This window comes from Anabrus simplex, chromosome 1 (genome assembly GCF_040414725.1).
Source record: "Anabrus simplex isolate iqAnaSimp1 chromosome 1, ASM4041472v1, whole genome shotgun sequence".
In the NCBI taxonomy this organism is placed as follows: domain Eukaryota; kingdom Metazoa; phylum Arthropoda; class Insecta; order Orthoptera; family Tettigoniidae; genus Anabrus; species Anabrus simplex.
In genome coordinates this window covers 1,419,727,638-1,419,747,383 of record NC_090265.1, presented here as the reverse complement: position 1 = coordinate 1,419,747,383, position 19,746 = coordinate 1,419,727,638, and the positions used below count along the sequence as shown (strand labels likewise).

Here is a 19,746-nt window from a genome sequence, read left to right as displayed (position 1 = left end):
CACAGAGACAGTGAAGGGTACTTATTTACATATATGTGCATTGTTCAACGGACCGACTGCAAATGATGGCTTGGTTCTCACTTTTGTTTTCCCACTGTTTTCATTGTTGTTGTTGTTGTAAATATGGAGTCTTCCAGCAATATTTTGTGTGTGTATTATATGCAAATTTTAGTGTGTTGATGAGGTGCTCATGAACGGATTTTATTGAGAATATAGTTAGTTATTTTAGAATCAGTGGAGTTATTGATGAACCTAGGTGCAGTTCCCACCTATTTAGTCGTTTTCAGAAGGTAAGGCCTGAAGCAGATGTACAGTACGCAGCTTTTGTGTACACGCCCTGGGAGAGAAAGAATTATTATCATGCTCTATTAAAATTCGAGGGATCCATTCTAGTGAATTCTGGTGCCCATACTACGGACATTTCGATAAATTCTTTTATTGATTTAATTTATATCAAGTACTGTATTTTATTAATTTTTTTGAGTAATTTTAGTTATTCAGGTATTTTTATTATTGTTTTTAACAAAATATTACATTCTTATCCTTCACAAATCTAGTGTTCACGTTTTTCCTCCTTTAGGGGTAGCAAGCCTATCTCTTACCGGAAGGTTCTGGGTTTGATTCCCTGCTAGGTCAGGGATTTTTACCTGGATCTGAGGGCTGGTGCGAAGGACTGTCACTCTGGATTAGGACTTTCAGTCATTCCCAATATTGTAAATAGACAATAGACGGCTGACTGCTATTATTACTACTACTACTGCACATAGTAGATATACTAGTACAGGAATTCAGTGTTGAATATTTCATGAAATGAAATTACATGTAATTCATGCATGTCAGACTTGTTGACGAATGAAAAAATTGGTATATGCAGCAATATTGTTGAATTAAGGTGCATATTGTAATGTGATACAGGTAAGTAAATAAACACACAACTAGTAGCATTTACTCTTGGATTTATTGACTAACTGATATTTGCTTACACAACTACACAGACACACAATCAGTTCACGCCATATCTGCTCTCACTAATTCAGTCACATTAGTTAGTCTCTCTTACACTTACAAGACAAACAATTACACTACACACTCTTCTGCACCTGACAGTCAGACCCTAGGGCAGTTCACAATTACTCTCACCGTATGTTATCATAGCTGCACAGTTCACAGCTTGAGTGAGCGCAACGAAGTCTTACAATTCAGTACGTGGTACACAATCCGTACGCTCAAGGCGGTCTTCGTTCTCTGTCCATTGTCACTCAGCTGCACTGTCCCAAATTTACCATCCGTACCCACACACAGCACTAACAGCATTCAAGCATCACTCTCCGCTGACTGATTCAGTGCTCTACAGATTAACTCAACCGAACAACTGACAGAACTGAACAGTCTCAATGGATAGTGGAATTAAAGCAAACTGAACTTTGAAACTCATTTGGCCTTCCTTAAACAGAGAGAACAGAGAGGCTAGCTCTTCCAGATACTTCACAAAAGGAGAAACCTCCAGAGTCCTCTGAAATCTGAAAGCTCTGGGTTTACCTTCTAGTTCTTTCTCACACCGCTAGGAAGGCCTTCAACGAGATAAACTGGCTACAACAGAAGTGGTGGCAGAGGGGGCTGGCCTTGCATGTCTGACTCGTTTTTGACTGGTCGCTGCAGTGGCGAGCGGGCGGGTCCCTAACTCGGTGACGCCTTTTGCTACTGGAGCCAGGCTAACTTGCCCGTACCGAGGCCTTAGAAAAAAATGACAGTCACCATCAAAAAATACTAACATCGAATACACTACGCGAGCAAATACAGCTTCAAATGAGAATCCCATTGTAGATACAAAATCATAGTTTAACAAAGGTTCGTACTGAACGATGGTTCATGCTAGTATAGGTACCAGTGGCGTATCCCGGAATCTTCACCGATGCATGCAACTTGTAACAGGCAGTAACACAATGTATTACGTAAATTTCATTTCTACTCACCCTAATTACATGTTGGTGAACTCGACCCTGCGATTCTTTTTGCAGAATTCCTTGGTGACATCACCATAGAAGTCCTCACGGGTTTTCATCTCAACAAGAAGATCCTTTTCTATATATATCATTCTTAATGCAGTGAGACGACTTTGAGAATTGCGGTCGAAAGGTTTTATTCGCTTTAGGATCGAGAAAGAGTGTTATATAGATGATAACGTAGCGGGAATAGTTGTAATCAACGTGCACACCTTATAAAGCTCGGAAAGACCGCTGTGCAGACAACTGACCAATAGGAATTTCTGGATTTGAGCCACAGTTTTATCTTAGAAGTGTTCAGAACTGAACATTGCCCTCAATTCGGATTTAAGTCGTACTATATCAAAATATTTTCCATTAACTTTAATCAATTTACTGAATTGCTCTTCAGGAAAATCGTCAGAAAAAAATTAAAATTTCTTACAATCAAGCATTTCAATGAAGGACAGATCTACTAATGAACAGAAGTGTTACTTTTAACTGCGCTAGAATAATATCATGTATCGGGTGAGTTGGCTGTGCGGTTAGGAGCGCGCAGCTGTGAACTTGCATCCGGGAGATAGTGGGTTCGAACCCGCTGACGGCAAACCTGCAGATCGTTTCCCGTTGTTTCCCATTTTCACACCAGGCTGTACCTTAATTAAGGCCAGGGCCGATTCCTTCCCACTCCTAGGCCTTTCCTCTCCCATTGTCGCCATAAGACCTATCTGTGTCGCTGTGACGTAAAGCAAATTGTAAAAATAATCATGCTTTTCCTGGTAAAACCTTCTACACTCATCTTTAACTGAAAATGTTCTTCTCTTCCTTGGTGGATCAAATTTCTCTTATCTTCTGTCCCAGATGTTAGCAAATCTGTTTCTTATTATAGATACTTAGGTTTCTAAAGAATTCACTTCTCTGGTGCCATGTGCGATGACTAGGATCATACATTGAAGGATGTTATATGCGACATCAGTCAATGAAAATACTGCATTAAAAACGTTCAGAAAAAATTGAACTGAAATTCCATTAACTTCGCGAGAAACCCGCTTGCCTCATTAATTGTACAGTATAGTTATTCCAGTTCCCAGGTTCCTCCGAAATACTTTCGTAAAGCTCTTGGAGAGGAGCACGATATTCCGTGATGGTCTGTACTAAACGGCTAGAATAGTTCCACCTTGTTGAAGCTAGTTTAGGAAACCTTTTCTTGAGGATACTGTCCATCAGGTCAGTTCTCTTAGAAGAATTGCTAAAAAATGCCGCAAAGCCAGTCATCGTTGCGAGGAATATACGACATTCTTTTGTGCATGACAGGGTTTGGGAAAGGACTAAATTAAGCTTGTGAGCGTAGCAGTGGGTGAATACAGCCTCAGAAATCACTTCTTTCAATTTAGCTTACACACCATTCAGCTGACCTGCAAGCATCGCCGCTCCATCGAAAGTCTGCGCAACTAATTTTTCGCGGCAGTCAAAGTTATCCAGGCACTTAGTCGCAAGTCTCACCAATGCATTTACTGTTCTATCAGAACTCATATTATAGAAACCAACAAATCTTTCAACAACATTACCATTATGAACGTATCTGAGGACAATATATAACTGTGAAAAGTTCGAAACATCGGAAGTCTCATCGATCATAATTCCTACGAATTTAGCTTCCCCAATCTGTATCTTTATTTCAATGGTCATTACGGTGCAGATGCTTTGAATTAAATCGTTCTGAATGAGTGGAGAGAGTCCTGTAAATACACTCGCTGTTGCGAAGTGACTGTCTACTTTTTCATAAAACTCGGCTAACAATTTAATTGTTCTGTGCAATTCCCTCTGTTGTTGGACTCGCAAGCCTCATTGTGCCCACGGAGTGGTAACTCCTGCTTTCCCAAAAAGCATGTCACCGTAGTCAGCCGTTTCAGAATTTCCCTATTTTTCTTAACGGCTTCGTTGTTCCTTAGAACATTTTCCTACTTCTGCTTAACCAACTGCAAATCTATCCTAATTTTATCAAAGCGACCTAAGGATATCCATGCGTGGATATGACAATCTGATTCCTCGTGCCTAGTAATAGCAGTGTGCAGATTGTTTAGATCTGCGTATCCACGTTTCTTGCTGTTCCAAGGGGAATTTTCCGCAACAAACAATAAGCAAGGCCAACAGAATAATTTGCTTAGTGACTCAGAGCTGCAGAACCGAGCAGTTTTACTGTAAGTTTCTGGATTGAGCGTGCGAACACAATTCTTGTTTTCTGTTTTTAAATTTGCGAGGGAAGGGAGAGGTCTCCCGGCTTTAATTATTTGAATCTTTTCATCAAACGAATGGGTAGTAAATGGCTTTTCAAACATATTTACAATTATACCCGTTTTAGACTCGTCCATCGTTAATACCACATATGCAAAACATATAATAAAACACCGAAAACGACGAATAGTACCGTATCAGAACACAAATAATGAACTCACTAATCAGCAAAACACACAATGAATGAACTCATTAGTCAGCCACAGCTCAAGGACTGGAGGTAAGTCACCCTAGTGGCATTGGTCACTTTCGTCACGTTGGGTTGTCGCTAGGGGGCTAATCCGTGGGTCCCGTTCGCTGTCAACTTGGACATGCCGACTTTCTCCATGTTGCTAACAGATGACAGAGGGTAGAACGTGTATGGGGTGAGAAAGTCTGACCAAGTTTCAATTACATCGACATCATTCGGAGGGTTTCAGAACTATATCTGCCACCGAATGCAATTTTAAGATCGAATGCCTTACATCCTTAACTTATCCATTTGCTGCCTCTGTCTTTCTAGAGTGGAATAGATGGTGAGACTACACCAGCACCACACGTAGTCAAGCAACGGAACTAGTACAGTTGCGCGGAGATTCTGAACTTTTGAGAAATGAAATCGTTAATACTTGACTTGAAACAACCTAAAATCGTACTTCAGACAGTTCTTTGCGTTATCATAACGCATGCAATGAATGCCTTGCATGTAAGGAAAATGCACTCCTGATAGGTACCATTCACAACTTTAGAAAATCCAGAATTAAAGATGTTTCTACAGAAATAAACAAATACTCCGATACAAACATCATTCGCAGGAAAAATCTTACCTTTATGTTACAGTGGAGTTGTACAAGGGATAAGAGAGAGAGTTTGATTTTCAGTTAATGAAACCATAGAAATATGTGGCAAGTATGACTGTGGACATACTGCCATTTAATAATAATCATGGAGGTTTCCTTTTTTTGAAGGCAATATCACTTTTATGATTGGAAGAACATTATTCTTCTTGTCCGTATGTAGTGAAGTCAGGTAAGCAAACGGACGTTAGTTTTTCAATAATATTACACTTGACCTGTCTCATGGCCTTCATATTGTGGCTGAAGTGGTTCATTCTTCCTTTGCTGATGCTGACACTTTCATAGTCAATATCAAAACAGAAATTCTAAAAGCTCCTTATAGAAATCAGAAACTCAAAGAACAGACCTTCTACTTCCTCCTTGTCCTGTTTTAACTCTGTGGGGAAGCTGATTGGAAGTGTGATATATTTTGTTGACAGTTACGACAAAATTGTAACAATTATCAACAGTGTTAATGAGAATTAAAATCTGATCACTTAAGATTGTAATCTTAAGATTGCAAAATCTGAAATTCTACAAATTTATCAACAAATTTAAAATCAATGATAACTAATTTTGAAATGTTAACAAAATCGTAAAACATCTTGGGTAAGCTGATTAGAAGTGCCGAAAGCCATAGGAATTGCAGAACATATGTCACACACCACTTATAAGGCAGAATCTGGAGCAGCTACTGGAATAGTTTAATAGTGTTTTCCAAAAAATAACTGTGGTTGTGGATTTCTATTCATTTTGACAGCGTAACACCAACCCAATATAAATGGTCCGTTATTGGAGATTGGACTGCTTAACAAAAAAAAGGATATATGATAAATCATATTAGGCTATCTTTTAAACAATCAGTTTAATTTAAAGTTGTAGAATGTACTCCATTACATGTCCAGGCTCTCATTCATATAGAGCCCAAAATTGAAATAAAAACTGTAGAAATTCACTAAATTCAATATGCTGGCTAGTAACTGATGGCATCGACTTGCTAGTAATTAATGACATCGGAAGATACTTAATTATGTTCCCTCTGCCAATCTCCATTTTAATATTTGTGGAATCCTTTTTCATTATTTAATATATTGATCAAGATAAAATTATGTGTACATTACTCAATATCAGTATATTATTATAAATTTACTCATTCGGGACAAATATTTCAGGTTCCCTTTGAGAATCGACATCTATATCATCTGATCGCCAAGCAGGCATCAATTTTTGGTAATGAGACAAAGTCTCTCATAGTGCATTGGCACTGCCGGTGGTTCCAAGTAACCTACGCAGTGGCCTCCACGGTGTGCACTAGCCATGCGTCTTGGTGAGTGTGCTAGGTACTAACTGATTACCCCAAACTAGCACACGGAGGCGAAACGCTGGCAACCAGAAATGAGTTAGCTGGAAAATTTATAATATCCAACAACGGACCATTTATTTTGGTATTACATTACACATTCCATTTGAAAATTTTACCAGCAGCTCCCTGATGACCAAGATCATGGTTTCGCTAGCAAATTTGGGATTTATTTTACGTGTACCGGTATCATGAAAACCAAGCCCTCTGAAGATCATATAATGTAATTGGTATCTAATTTTAGAATGAATTATTAAAAATATATTAATTACTCGTACCTACCTGCATATGTAATAGCATTGAGTGTGCCCTTGTCAAAATTGGTTAATTCCAGATCACAGTGTGCTGCTGGAAGAATGTAAGCCATTGTTGTTGTATCAAATACACTCACCATAGCTGAAGGTAAGGCTACTAGCATTAGCAAGTAATTGAACTTTCCATAACCTGAAAATTTAAACGAAACTGTTAAACATCCTAATTGGTATTAAAGAGGTGATAAATACCTAGACATATACTAATATCTACGTAACATTGTTCATTTATCTGCTTAACACCATTGCTTACTATATAGCAATGCATGCCACTATGTTTATGAAAAGTCCTCAGCAAGTTGTAACATAAGTTAGAATAACAGGAAAAACAATCACTTGGCAGGTAAAGGTATTGACTGTATAACATGATTATCAATTTCATTTTGTTTGTTCTGTTCTGCAGGATTAAAAATATCCAAGAACTACAACAAAAACTGCAGTGGCCCTGTTTAGATTGGCTATATCACAAACAGCAACATAAGAAATCAACTTTGTCTGGAATAAATTGACAGTTAGGGACCTAAACATGATTGAACGAGTAAAGGCATTCTTTCAAAAATGAATATTACGCGTGGAGGAAACATCACAGTCACGGTCAACAATAGCAGGAAAAACAATCACTTGACAGGCAGAGGAATTGGCTGTGTAACTTGATTATCATTTCCATTTTGTTTGTTCTGCCTATTAAATCTTACATGAACTAGTAACAAACACTGCAGTGACCCTGTTTAGATTGGCTATATCACAAGCAGCAACATACGAAATCAACTTTGTCTGGGATAAATTGACAGTTAGGGACCTAAACAAGATTGAACGAGTAAAGGCACTCTTCACGAAATGAACATCAAGTGTGTAGAAAACATCAGGGTCAAGACTTGCCTATGAGCTGATGAAAGAATTTCTTCAATAAAGGCATCAGAAAACTGCTGTATCAACCGAACACAGATGCGTACCTGTCAAATTACTTTTGAAATCTACTGTACATGAGAAGGAACATATTATCTAGAGCAAGTTATGTTCAACAGATGCCATGGAGACAAAGAGTGGAAACAATTGTGTTAACACTGAGGCACGTGGTGACAGGTTCTTGCAGTACATGGTTTCAACCATAAGAAATGTGTCAACAAAATCTTCCATGCCCACAGGAACACTTCAAGTGTGAGGTGTGAGCTGTGCAATAATCTCGGTGACCGCTATCATGTCAGAATCTATGTAAAGTACCGTAACCAAAATTTCAAATAAGCAATGGATGGGCTGTGTTGGAGGCATAGTCGCAAGGTTTATTTCATATAATACGTATTTCTAATAGAAAATAAGTAGACTGAATTAAATGTAAGAAAAATATTATTGTTGGACATGATTTTTAAGTTACAATAATCAAATATAAATCTACATATTATTGAGTAGATGATAATACTGAAATACTGGGTGGGGAACGCAAACGAAGAATACACCCACGGTATATCCTGCCTGTCTGAAGAGGCGTCTAAAAGGGGCCACCAAGGGATGATCGAATTAGAACCATGAGACTACTTGTAATTAGTAGCACCGCGCGGGGATCACCATGGGTCGATTTTACCTGCGCGTAGTACCAGTACGTTAGGTACAAAAGAGGTTTATGATTAGTACCAAGAGAGTGCGCTGTCGGCTTTTAAATTACCTGTGATTAGTACTGCCACTGCCTTCGTAATGTCCAGGCCGTACTGTACCTCTGATGACGTCACGCTTTGGGGGGACTTGAAGGCGATACGCATACGCTCCGCTTGAATAACACGCTCGTTTAAATTACTTAAAGAACTGTTAACACCTTATTAAACCAAAACCTATCCTCAAATATTTGTTAATTCTGACATACAATGCATATCCTTCTCCGTAACGTTCTATTTCTCGCGTATATACGTTCGTTTGCGTGAGTACAGCCTAACACTTTGAGACATATTCTTGCGATTTTATCCATTTTCTGGTCAACTGGAACATTCACATCATACACACTGACAGAAAACATGCAGCCAATTACCATTACTATTTATTACAAATATAAATTATTTCTGTACCTCACTGTTTCCACTCCTGAACACCTGCAGCTTTCCTGGTCCTCTAACAGGAAGTTACGCCAGTATGGAGTAGGTCTGCTCTCTTTGAAGCACTTTGTTGAATACACAAGTTGGTGTGAATTTTGGAAAAGTTATTTAAAAATATATTCACCCAAATATATATACTGTAGGCCTACACTGGCCGGCCAGGTCTTCCAATTTCTTCCCGCAGTCACAAATGGCTAGGGAATCTGCCAACTGTATTGACTCCAAAGCCAGGGATTTTGTGACACACTTAGGATCGTCTGAATTTAGAAATACCATCTTATATGTATCTGACACTAACACACAAAGTACTTTGTACACCTCAATTCCAAGTTCTATTGACATGTCTGATGGATACTTTAAGACCCCTCGATTTAGGAAACTCAGATATCTTACTTCTGGAGGTAATTCATAAATAAGGTCTGAATATGTCAGAAGACAAGATTTACATTACTCATAATTTATTTATTTTTTAAAATTATTTTTTGCTATTTGCTTTTCGTCGCACCGACACAGATAGGTCTTACGGTGACGATGGGACAGGAAAGGTCTAGGAATGGGAAGGAAGCGGCCGTGGCCTTAATTAAGGTACAGCCCCAGCATTTGCCTGGCGTGAAAATGGGAAACCACGGAAAACCATCTTCAGGGCTGCCGACAGTGGGGTTCGAACCCACTGTCTCCCGAATACTGGATACTGGCCGCAGTTAAGCGACTGCAGCTATCGAGCTCGGCGATACTCATAAATAAGACTTGCATTTTCAAATACACCGAATTCAGATAAGCCGTAGGTTTGATTACATAAAAATATAGGGTCTACCTAATTTTGCCCATGTTTATGACATAATAAAAAAAATTAACTCATCTGGACGGGACACTCTTATTTCTCTCAGGATGTGATTTTTAGGAAAGTGCTTAATACATACAACTGTGTTGTGATTAACTATTAAATTCATCCTGGGATTAGCCTTTTTCCATAACTTAACTCTTTCTTCATCAGAAGGAAACACTAATACCGGAGCCTACTCTCCTTGTTTATAATTGGCTTTGCAGCCAGGCACACAGCAACTCTTAGGCATGGTGATTTCCCTCACTGATCATCTTAATTCAAGTATATACAATTCGTGGTTAATAATAAAACACAGAATGCACTAACTCAATTAATTTTACACTGTAAATATAACTGTACACAAATAACTACAAAATTAAAACACTGAAGAACGTTCTTCTTAACCTATAGCTTCACATAAATACACGCTCACACTAAGTTTTCTTCACTAGTTAACGACTTTCCACTTAATAATGCAGTCGATGACGACTCATTCTCACATATATCTGAGTGAACACGCGGCCATCGTTAAAAATTTCAATAAAACTGCGAAAATCTATTTTTAACTCTACTAACTCATGTGCTAAACTTCCCCCCTAACGATCAGCTGATTGATTTCCCGCGCTCGTTACAGTACGGCCTGGACATTACGAAGGCAGTGGTACTGCTATATGAGCGACACCATGGTTCTGGCTTGCCTATGATTAGTACCCACTACATGAGCAACACCACGGGATAGTTCGAGTCCCTGTGGTTAGTACACTTATGTGATGAACACCAGGTTTGCGTTGCCTGTGAATGGCGCCGCAATGTGTGAAACACCATAGGTCTGTGTTACATGTGCGAATTTCAACACCTGTGAGTAGTACCATAATGTGTGGAATACCGCGAGTTTACGCTATTTTTGAATAGTACCGCAACATAACAAATGCCCTGGTTCTACTTTCTTAGCGATAAGTATCATTATGAGGGGCAGTTGACTTGGATGTTGGACCCCTTTTAGGCTACAAGCGTCATCGATTCAGTATTGTGCTATAGAAGCAGTCCCTTGGTCAGTAATACTATTGTTTTACGTTAGTTTCTGTGAATATGAGGCATTATTTTAAATTCATATCCATCCATTCATTCTTCGTCCTCACGTTTTTGAATTCTGGTCAGTGGAGGGTTTTGGACTTTTAATTTGTCATTACATTTTGTCTCATGTCGTACCAATAGCGGCCGATTACCTAGATGTTAGGCCCCTTTAAACGACAAGCATCATCATCTTCTGCGTACGAAGAAGAGGAATGTTAGAGAAGGGTCTCACTGATGACAGGTCGATGGTATGAGAAGTAGCTAAGTAAGGCATAAGCTTGATCGACATGCTGCGAGTGGCGGGGCATGAGGGCTTGTTACGGTTCAAATCCCGTTACAACTTTTCATCTGTATGATTATTATTATTGCTATTATCGTTGTTTTATCTGTGTTATTATTATTACTGTATCTGTATTATTATTTTTATCTATATTATTATTATTATTATTATTATTATTATTATTATTATTATTATTATTATTATATCTGCATTATTATTACTGTTATTGTAACTATTATAATTGTTTGATTCAATTCTGTAATCTGATTTCGCTATGTATTAATTAATTATCACTTACTTTATTGTATTTAATTTATTGTGTATATATATGTGTGTGTGAATATTAACATCAAAACCATGGAAAGTAAGACTTGCTGCATAATATCAGATGTGGATATATATTTTGTGCCACTACCTTTAAAACATTGCACCACATTGTGCAATACTGCTACCGTAACTGTCGAGTCATCGCCCTATCATTGTATGCCTTTAGCGATGGCATCATTTTTAGGAAACACCTAGATCGCCTTAGGCTCTTTCGCAACAACCTGCAACGCTTTGAGTTGGGTGGGCGTGATAACATTGTTATTTTTGGAGATTACGTGTGGGTGTCAACTTTTGGCTATAATATGAGCTGTATATTATAGCGGGAGTCATTTAGATGGTGAGGCCTCAGTCGATCAGTCAGTTGGAGAATTCAGTTAGTTGGAAGCAGTTGATTGGAAGGAGATGAATGAAGAGACTTGCCATGAAGTCAGTTGGATACTGAGCCTTGCCATACGGAGTACTACTGAGATGGTAGTAGTCTGTCAGTAAGATGGAGAAGCAGCAGTCACATGGATATTTGGTCGCCAGTCACCATATGGATTAAATGTTTGGAGTGTGTTTCGTATATCTGTTCGGTCGAGTTTTTGTGTCAGTGCGGTGACAGCCGAATACTGATTCGTCGTAATTCAGACTAACAGTCATCAGTGAATTATTTGTAAAGTTCATTGTCAAGTGTAAATCTGATTTCAAGCCATGCTGTATCTCGTCAGTGAAACAAAAAGGATACATCACCAAATTAGGCTTGAGATATCTACAGATGACACCAACTCAAAGGAATACGTCGTAATTACACTTAAATTGTTGAAGGTACTGTTATGTGAACCAGTGAGGGATACATTTCTTGTACAACTTTAAAATGTCCGGTCGAGAGGAATTCAAATGTATTGTCTAGTTTCTTTCTGTCATAATTTTATATTCTCACTTGTTTTATCGCAGCAAATCTTACTATTTTAAGACAACATTTTAAGAATATATTTTGTTCGATATCAAATTAATTGATCGTTTTATTTCAATGGTAGAATTAGATAATCTCAATTTTAATGGGAAAACAAAACGACAATCTCCTTTTCCTAGAACCTATATATTATGCTGTCCAAGTAAGCTTATTACCTCACACCCTAGAGATATTCAAAACTCTCGTGTTATTATCGCTACATCTATTTGTAGTTGGCACCCATCATCAATTGTACGTGTAAGTAATCAGGTAAGAACCATAGAGTTCATAAATAATACACTAGAGGTAGCATTGGCGCTGCAGTCGCGTGCGAAGTTGAACGAGTGCGCTGTTTGGCAAAAGCTGGATTGTTTCGCATTGTCACTACTGGAACTTCCTGATAAATTGAAGTATATACTTCTCTGAAGGAAAATGCCAGTCTCCTGTGCAGCTTATGGCTGCATAGAGAGGTTCACACAGGGCAATGTCATATCATTTCACAGTTTTTCCTTGAAATTCATTTTCGTGCATATAAAATAATACTTTGCGTGACACTTATTGTCATGGGAATTGGCCTACTTGGGCTGACTTCGCGACTGATTCTCCTGTCGGCGTGAATAAGATTCTTTGGATCTTACCTTGAAGACCAAAATTAATGTTTTACGAAATATAAAAGATGATATTTTCCTTTCACTGAATAGCCATCCCTTTGAAAGCGAATGCCCAGAAAAATCATGTGCATGATACCGAGCGCGTGGTTGCAGGCTTTAGGTCACGTAGCTGTCAGCTTGCATTCAGGAGATAGTGTAATTGAATCCCACTGTTGGCGGCACTGAAGACGGTTTCCAATTTTTACACCAGGCAAATGTTGGGGCTGTACCTTAATTAAGGCCACAGTCGTTTCCTTCCCACTCCTAGCCCTTTCCTGTCCCATGGACATCGTAAGACCTATGTGTGTCGGTGCGACGTAAAGCGAATTGGTACAAGAAAGAAAATAAGAAAGATGTCCATGATAGCCTGAAATTGTGGTCCGTTTTTCTCGTTTTGTATGCATTTATAGTAGGCCTATTAAAAGCTATTAAATATATTTTGTGTATATACAGTTCGTTGCTTACCAGATTTTACAATTTAGAGACTAGATGTGCCACACTGTGTGAACATCTGAGTCTTTTACTTTCGTTAATATTATTATTCCTTTAAATGTCACATAGGACTTATTTGCATGTTTGGAATTATAGTGTATCTTCTTCTTCTTTTCTTCATGGGGGCCTCTAATAACAAAATTTTTTCAAAAGTGCTTACAAATGATTTGATCTTTAACCCTCTACTGCATACTGTTGCCGTTAGGCAACAAATTATATTTCACCTGCATAAATGGATAAATATTGTAGACAGAGGTAATTTTACGGCACACCTCCAACTGTACAGTCAATTAAAGTCATATACCAGTGATGCCTTGTTTCTTTACATAACATAAGACAAAACAGCCATACAACCAAAGGTACACCTTCCACCCCGTCAACATCCACGCGTACGGAGTACCTCTGGCTCAACCTCAAAGACATTACCGACCTATGGTCGAGCAAGTTGTACTTGCGCCTTGCAGTACGTACCCATGGCCAGTAGGCAGTAATGTTCGGTCTTTGAATGTTAAAAGCTTAGCGTAAAATCGTGAAAAATCGTATATAGGCCTATATCCCATTATGGCAATCCACATCACATACGAGTGTTAAGCTATTAGCCCCAGTTAAGAATTGCTGGTAAATCTAAAACACTGAGCGAATGTTGAGCATCAAAGCTTGAAATATGGCTTCCTCTTAAAGAGGAAGCTAAGAGGAAGCCATATTTAACAGAGTTGACTTACTACAATACTATTTATTGTCTCTAGGTGTCATTGTCATTGCCAGTGATTCCCTGTTATTGTGAGTTGTTCATTATCGTTCTACATTGATTCCTTTCCATTTAAGTTGTAATAACTCTATGTAACTTGACACAGTGTGGAGAGGTGGAAATGACGTCCCATCTGTCTCCAAAGACTCTTCTCTGCCTTAACTTTGTCATTATGACTTTTCGGTTTTGACACTCTCTGTCTGACCATAAAAATGGAGTCGGCGACTCCTGGGATGACATTTTAAATGCTATTATCGATCTTTTAATCATTTAAAACAAGCTTTGCCAAGTTCTCATCTCATTACTATAATTAGGAACTGTTATCTTCTCTGATGTCTTAAGGTAGCTTTACTCTCACTTTTTCTAATCCTTGTGAAGTATATTAGCTTTCCTATTTGTTCTGGAAATCTTGCCATGGATACCTTTTGTACGTGATATAATTATCTTATTTCATTTCTTTCTGGCTCGTGCCTGATTTTATCTGTGTTTGTGTACTTTAAATTCATATTTTGTTTTGGTGGGTATTTGATCCCCTTGTTTTGGTTACAAGCATGATAGTTGATATGTAGCCTATTATATGAATTTGAATAGTGGAGTAATTGCTTCATCTTGACCTTCTGAGACACAATATCTGTTTGCCCTGTCGGGACTATTGTTCTGCTTATCCCTAAAACCTGTTTTCCGACGTTTATTTGTGTCTGCAGCACACTCGTCATATCCGTCTGTGCTCTTGCTTTGAAGATAGGTTAAGTATTCCGACGAGTGTTGTTGTTTTACTATGTTTTACTCATCATAACTCGCAGGTCGCCTAGGGAGTCAAATTAAAAAGACCTGCACCAGTCCTGTCCGGAGGCCACACGCCATTAATTATTTCAGAGCTATATATTTGTTCGGTCTCGTGTTCGAATTGGTAGACCGTACAGCACGAGGCGTAGCTCTTCCCACAGTCCGCACAAATGTACCTCATTAACTGCAAAGGGAAGACAAAATAATGTCCATTTCATAACTAATTTATTAATTACATTAAATACACTGTACAAAATATGTAAAAATAGGACGCTAATATCCATGTTGTTGTACACTACCACTACTAACCTCAACACATGTTCACCTAAGCTGGCACAGTCTCAAAACTCACGCTATGCCGGTGAATAGCGCACCCTCCAAGGAGAGTACACCATAACCACTGTCTGAAGAGTGCTGCCCACTGGGTGCAAACGTATACTTAGCATTCAAACATTATTTTCTACCGTAATGTGTTTTTGCTTTGAATCAATTTATTTTCCTTTATCTTTCTTAATTGGTACAGTAGCTTACATTTATGACTATAAGTTATGATACGAGATGCGGGTACAATACCAGACTGTTTTCTGTCTGCTCCGGCCGAGTTCGCTATTGTTTCTCTTCCACTGCGTCGTAAATATCTGCTGCACTTAAAATCTCTCCTGTTAGGCTATCTCTAAGTGGAACACTTTGGGGAGGGTCGGTAGAGACTTTGTTAACGTAACTTTAAGGATTTTCGGTCTGTCGAAAACACTGCTTTTAATACACATAACACCGTAAAAATACACGCTATTAAACAAAGAATGATATCTTTCGTTCTAAAAGAACATTCTCATATTCTGTCAAATCACTTGAAATCATGCGTATACATATATTTACAATATTGTTTACATTGCGTAAACTTGTCTTTCATTGAGAGTTGGTGATATGAACAAGTTATAACAAATAATAATGATTGTAGTAGCATTCATCCGTTACCGTATTTATAGAAACGTTTTTTATTTATCTAAGCTCTTCAGAGTAGCCCGTTGCTTGCAAATATACTATATACAAGTATACTTACCAGATATTGTAATAGGAGTTGAATCATGGCTGAGAAATGATATAATGGATGCAGAAATATTCTCACGGAACTGGAGTGTGTATCGTAGAGATAGGATAGGAATGGAAGGAGGGGGAGTGTTCATTCTAGTGAAAGAAGAATTTGTAAGCTACGAAAAGGTTAAAGATGACAAACATGAAGTTCTAGGTGTAAGGCTGACCTCTAAAGATAATTGGCAAGTTTGGAGTGTACATACCGGGAAAGGGTAACGCTGACGCTGATTCAGAATTAATTGATAAGATAATCAGTTATGTTGGAAACGATATGGAAAGGAATGTGATAGTAGCAGGTGATCTCAATTTACTAAATGTCAATTGGAAGGCAATCCGAACGACAGGAAGCATGAACAACAAATCGCAAATAAGTTAATATAGGAAGGGAAGCTGATTAAGGAAGTGTTGGAACCAACTAGAAGGAAGAATATTTTGGATGTGGTACTGGTACAACCAAACGAGCTCTATGGAGAGAAAGAAGTAATAGATGGTAGTGATCACGGTGCTGTTTTTGCGGTAGTTAAAAATTAATATGAAAGAAAGGAAGATATTAAAATCAGGACTATTAGGCAGTACCATATGGCTGATAAAACAAGCATGAGGGAGTTTTTAATAAGTAAATATGTTCGGTGGAAAACGGTAAATAAAAATGTAAACAAATTCTGGGATGGGTTTAAAACAATTGTTGAGGAATGTGAAAATAGGTTTGTAACTTTAAAGGTGGTAAGGAATGGCAAAAATCCACTATATTATAACAGGGAAAGAAAGAGACGAAGAAGGAGGTGCAGGTTGTAAAGAAATAGAGTTAGACATGGCTGTGAAAGTAAGGAGAAATTTAAGGAAATTACTAGGAAATTGAATCTAGCAAAGAAGTCAGCTAAGGATAACATGATGGCAAACATAATTGGCGTCCGTACAAATTTTAGTGAAATATGGATGAGTATGTATACGTACTTTAAGGCAGAAACAGGTTCCAAGAAGGATATTTCAGGAATCTTTAATGAACAAGGGGAGTGTGTATATGCGAGGATCTTCAAAAGACAGAAGTATTCAGTCAACAATATGTAAAGATTGTTGGTTACAGGGATAAAGTCCAGATAGTGGAGTTGACTCATAGCAGTACTAAGGAAGTATTACAATTTACCTATGACAACAATGACATTTACAGTAAGACACAAAAGTTGAAAACTAGAAAAGCAGCTGGAATTGATAAGGTTTCGGGGGATGTACTAAAGACAATGGGTTGGGATATAGTACCATATCTGAAGTACTTATTTGATTATTGCTTACATGAAGGAGCTATACCAAATGAATGGAGAGTTGCTATAGAAGCCCCTGTGTATAAAGGAAAAGGTGATAGACATAAAACAGGAAATTACAGGCCAGTCAGTTTGATATGCATTGCATGTAATATTTGGGAAGACATTCTGTCTGATTATATTAACATGTTTGCAAATTTAATTACTGGTGTGATAGAAGGCACTTTGGGTTTAGGAAAGGTTATTTCACTGAAGCTGAACTTTTAGGATTCCAGCAAGATATAGCAGATATCCCAGATTCAGGAGGTATCGCGATTGACCTATCTAAGGCATTTGATAGGTTAGATCATGGGAGCCTACTGGGAAAAATGGGTGCTTTTGGACTAGAAAAAAATCTGACTGAATGATGGGTGGGTATATTTCTAGAAAATAGAACTCAGGGAATTAGTGTAGGCAATTATTTATCTGATCCTGTAATTATTAAGAGGAGAATTCCTCAAGGCATTATTGGACCTTTATATTTTCTTATATATATATATATAAATGATATGTGTAAAGAAGTGGAATCAGAGATAAGGCTGTTTGCAGATGATGTTATTCTGTTCAGGGTAATAAATAAGTTACAAGATTGTGAACAACTGCAAAATTACCTCGGTAATATTGTGAGATGGGCAACCGGCAATGATATTATGATAAACGAGGTTAAAAGTCAGGTTGTGAGTTTCATGAATATGAAAAGTCCTCTCAGTTTTAATTACTGAGTGGATGGGGTGAAAGTTCTTTTTGGGGATCATTGTAAGTACCTAGGTGTTAATACAAGGAAATATTTTCATTGGGTTGATCACATAAACATGATTGTTAATAAAGGGTGCAGGTCTCCGCACATGGTTATGAGGATATTTAGGGGTTGTTTAAAGGTTGTAAAGGAGAGGGCATATAATTCTCTGGGACCCTTAACAGGATTACCTAATTCAAGAACTAAAAAAATCCGAAGAAAAGCAGCTCGATTCGTTCTGTGTGATACTCGACAAAAGAGTAGCGTTACAAAAAAGTTGCAAAGTTTGGGCTGGGGAGACTTGGGAGAAATCAATCAATCAATCAATCAATCAATCAATCAATCAATCAATCAATCAATCAATCAATCAATCAATCAATCAATCAATCAATCAATCAATCAATCAATCAATCAATCAATCAATCAATCAATCAATCAATCAATCAATCAATCAATCAATCAATCAATCAATCAATCAATCAATCAATCAATCAATCAATCAATCAATCAATCAATCAATCAATCAATCAATCAATCAATCAATCAATCAATCAATCAATCAATAAATCAATCAATCAATCAATCAATCAATCAATCAATCAATCAATCAATCAATCAATCAATCAATCAATCAATCAATCGATCAATCAATCAATACTGATCTGCATTTAGGGCAGTCGCCCAGGTGGCAGATTCCTCACCTGTTGTTTTCCTAGCCTTTTCTCAAATGATTGCAAAAGAATAGGAAATTTATTGAACATCTCCCTTGCAAAGTTATTCCAATCCCTAACTCCCCTTTCTGTAAACGAATATTTGCCCCAATTTTTCCTCTTGAATTCCAACTTTATCTTCATATTGGGATCTTTCCTACTTTTAAAGACACCGCTCAAACTTATTCGTCTACTGATGTCCTCCCACGCCATCTCTCCACTGACAGCTCGGACCATACCGCTTAGTCGAGGAGATTGTCTCCTTTCTCCCAAGTCTTCCCAGCCAAAACTTTGCAACATTTTTGTAACGCTACTCTTTTGTCGGAAATCGCCCAGAACAAATCGAACCGCTTTTCTTTGAATTTTTTCCAGTTCTTGAATCAAGTAATCCTGGTGAAGGTCCCATACACTTGAACTATACTCTAGTTGGGGTCTCATCAGAGACTAATATGCGCTCTCCTTACTACAACCCCTAAATATCCTCAGAACCATGGGCAGAGATCTGTTCCCTTTATTTGCAATCATGTTTATGTGATTTTCCCAATGCAGATCTTTCCTTATATTAATACCCAGGTATTTACAATGATCTCCAAAGAGAACTTTCACCCCATCAACGTAGTAAATAAAACTGAGAGGACTTCTCTATTTGTCAAACTCACAACATGACTTTTAACCCCGTTTGTCATCACACCATTGCCTACTCTCCATCTCACAACATTGTCGAGGTCATTCAGCTGTTGCTCACAATCTTGTAACTTATTTAGTACTCTGTACAGAATAACATCATCTGAAAAATGCCTTATCTCTGATTCCACTTCTTTATACATATCATTGTTATATATATATAAGAAAACATAAAGGTCCAATAATACTGCCTTGAGGAATTCTCCTCTTTATTATTACTGGGACAGATAAAGCTTCGCCTACTCTTATTCTCTGAGTTCTATTTTCT

At 37.9% G+C, this 19,746-nt stretch overlaps 1 protein-coding gene across 6 annotated transcripts in view; it reads right to left on the bottom strand.

Annotated features, from left to right (window-relative positions):
* The window catches only part of LOC136858376 (synaptic vesicle glycoprotein 2C), a 277,164-nt gene that overhangs the window by 215,059 nt on the left and 42,359 nt on the right, over positions 1-19,746 (bottom strand). For 5 of the 6 annotated variants that reach the window (XM_067137872.1, XM_067137876.1, XM_067137873.2 and 2 more), the window contains exon 3: positions 6,735-6,896. In XM_067137872.1, the coding sequence (XP_066993973.1) occupies positions 6,735-6,896 (162 nt within the window). Of the gene's footprint in view, positions 1-6,734; positions 6,897-19,746 lie in introns of those variants that run through there. The other variant, XM_067137874.1, reaches the window with a different exon arrangement.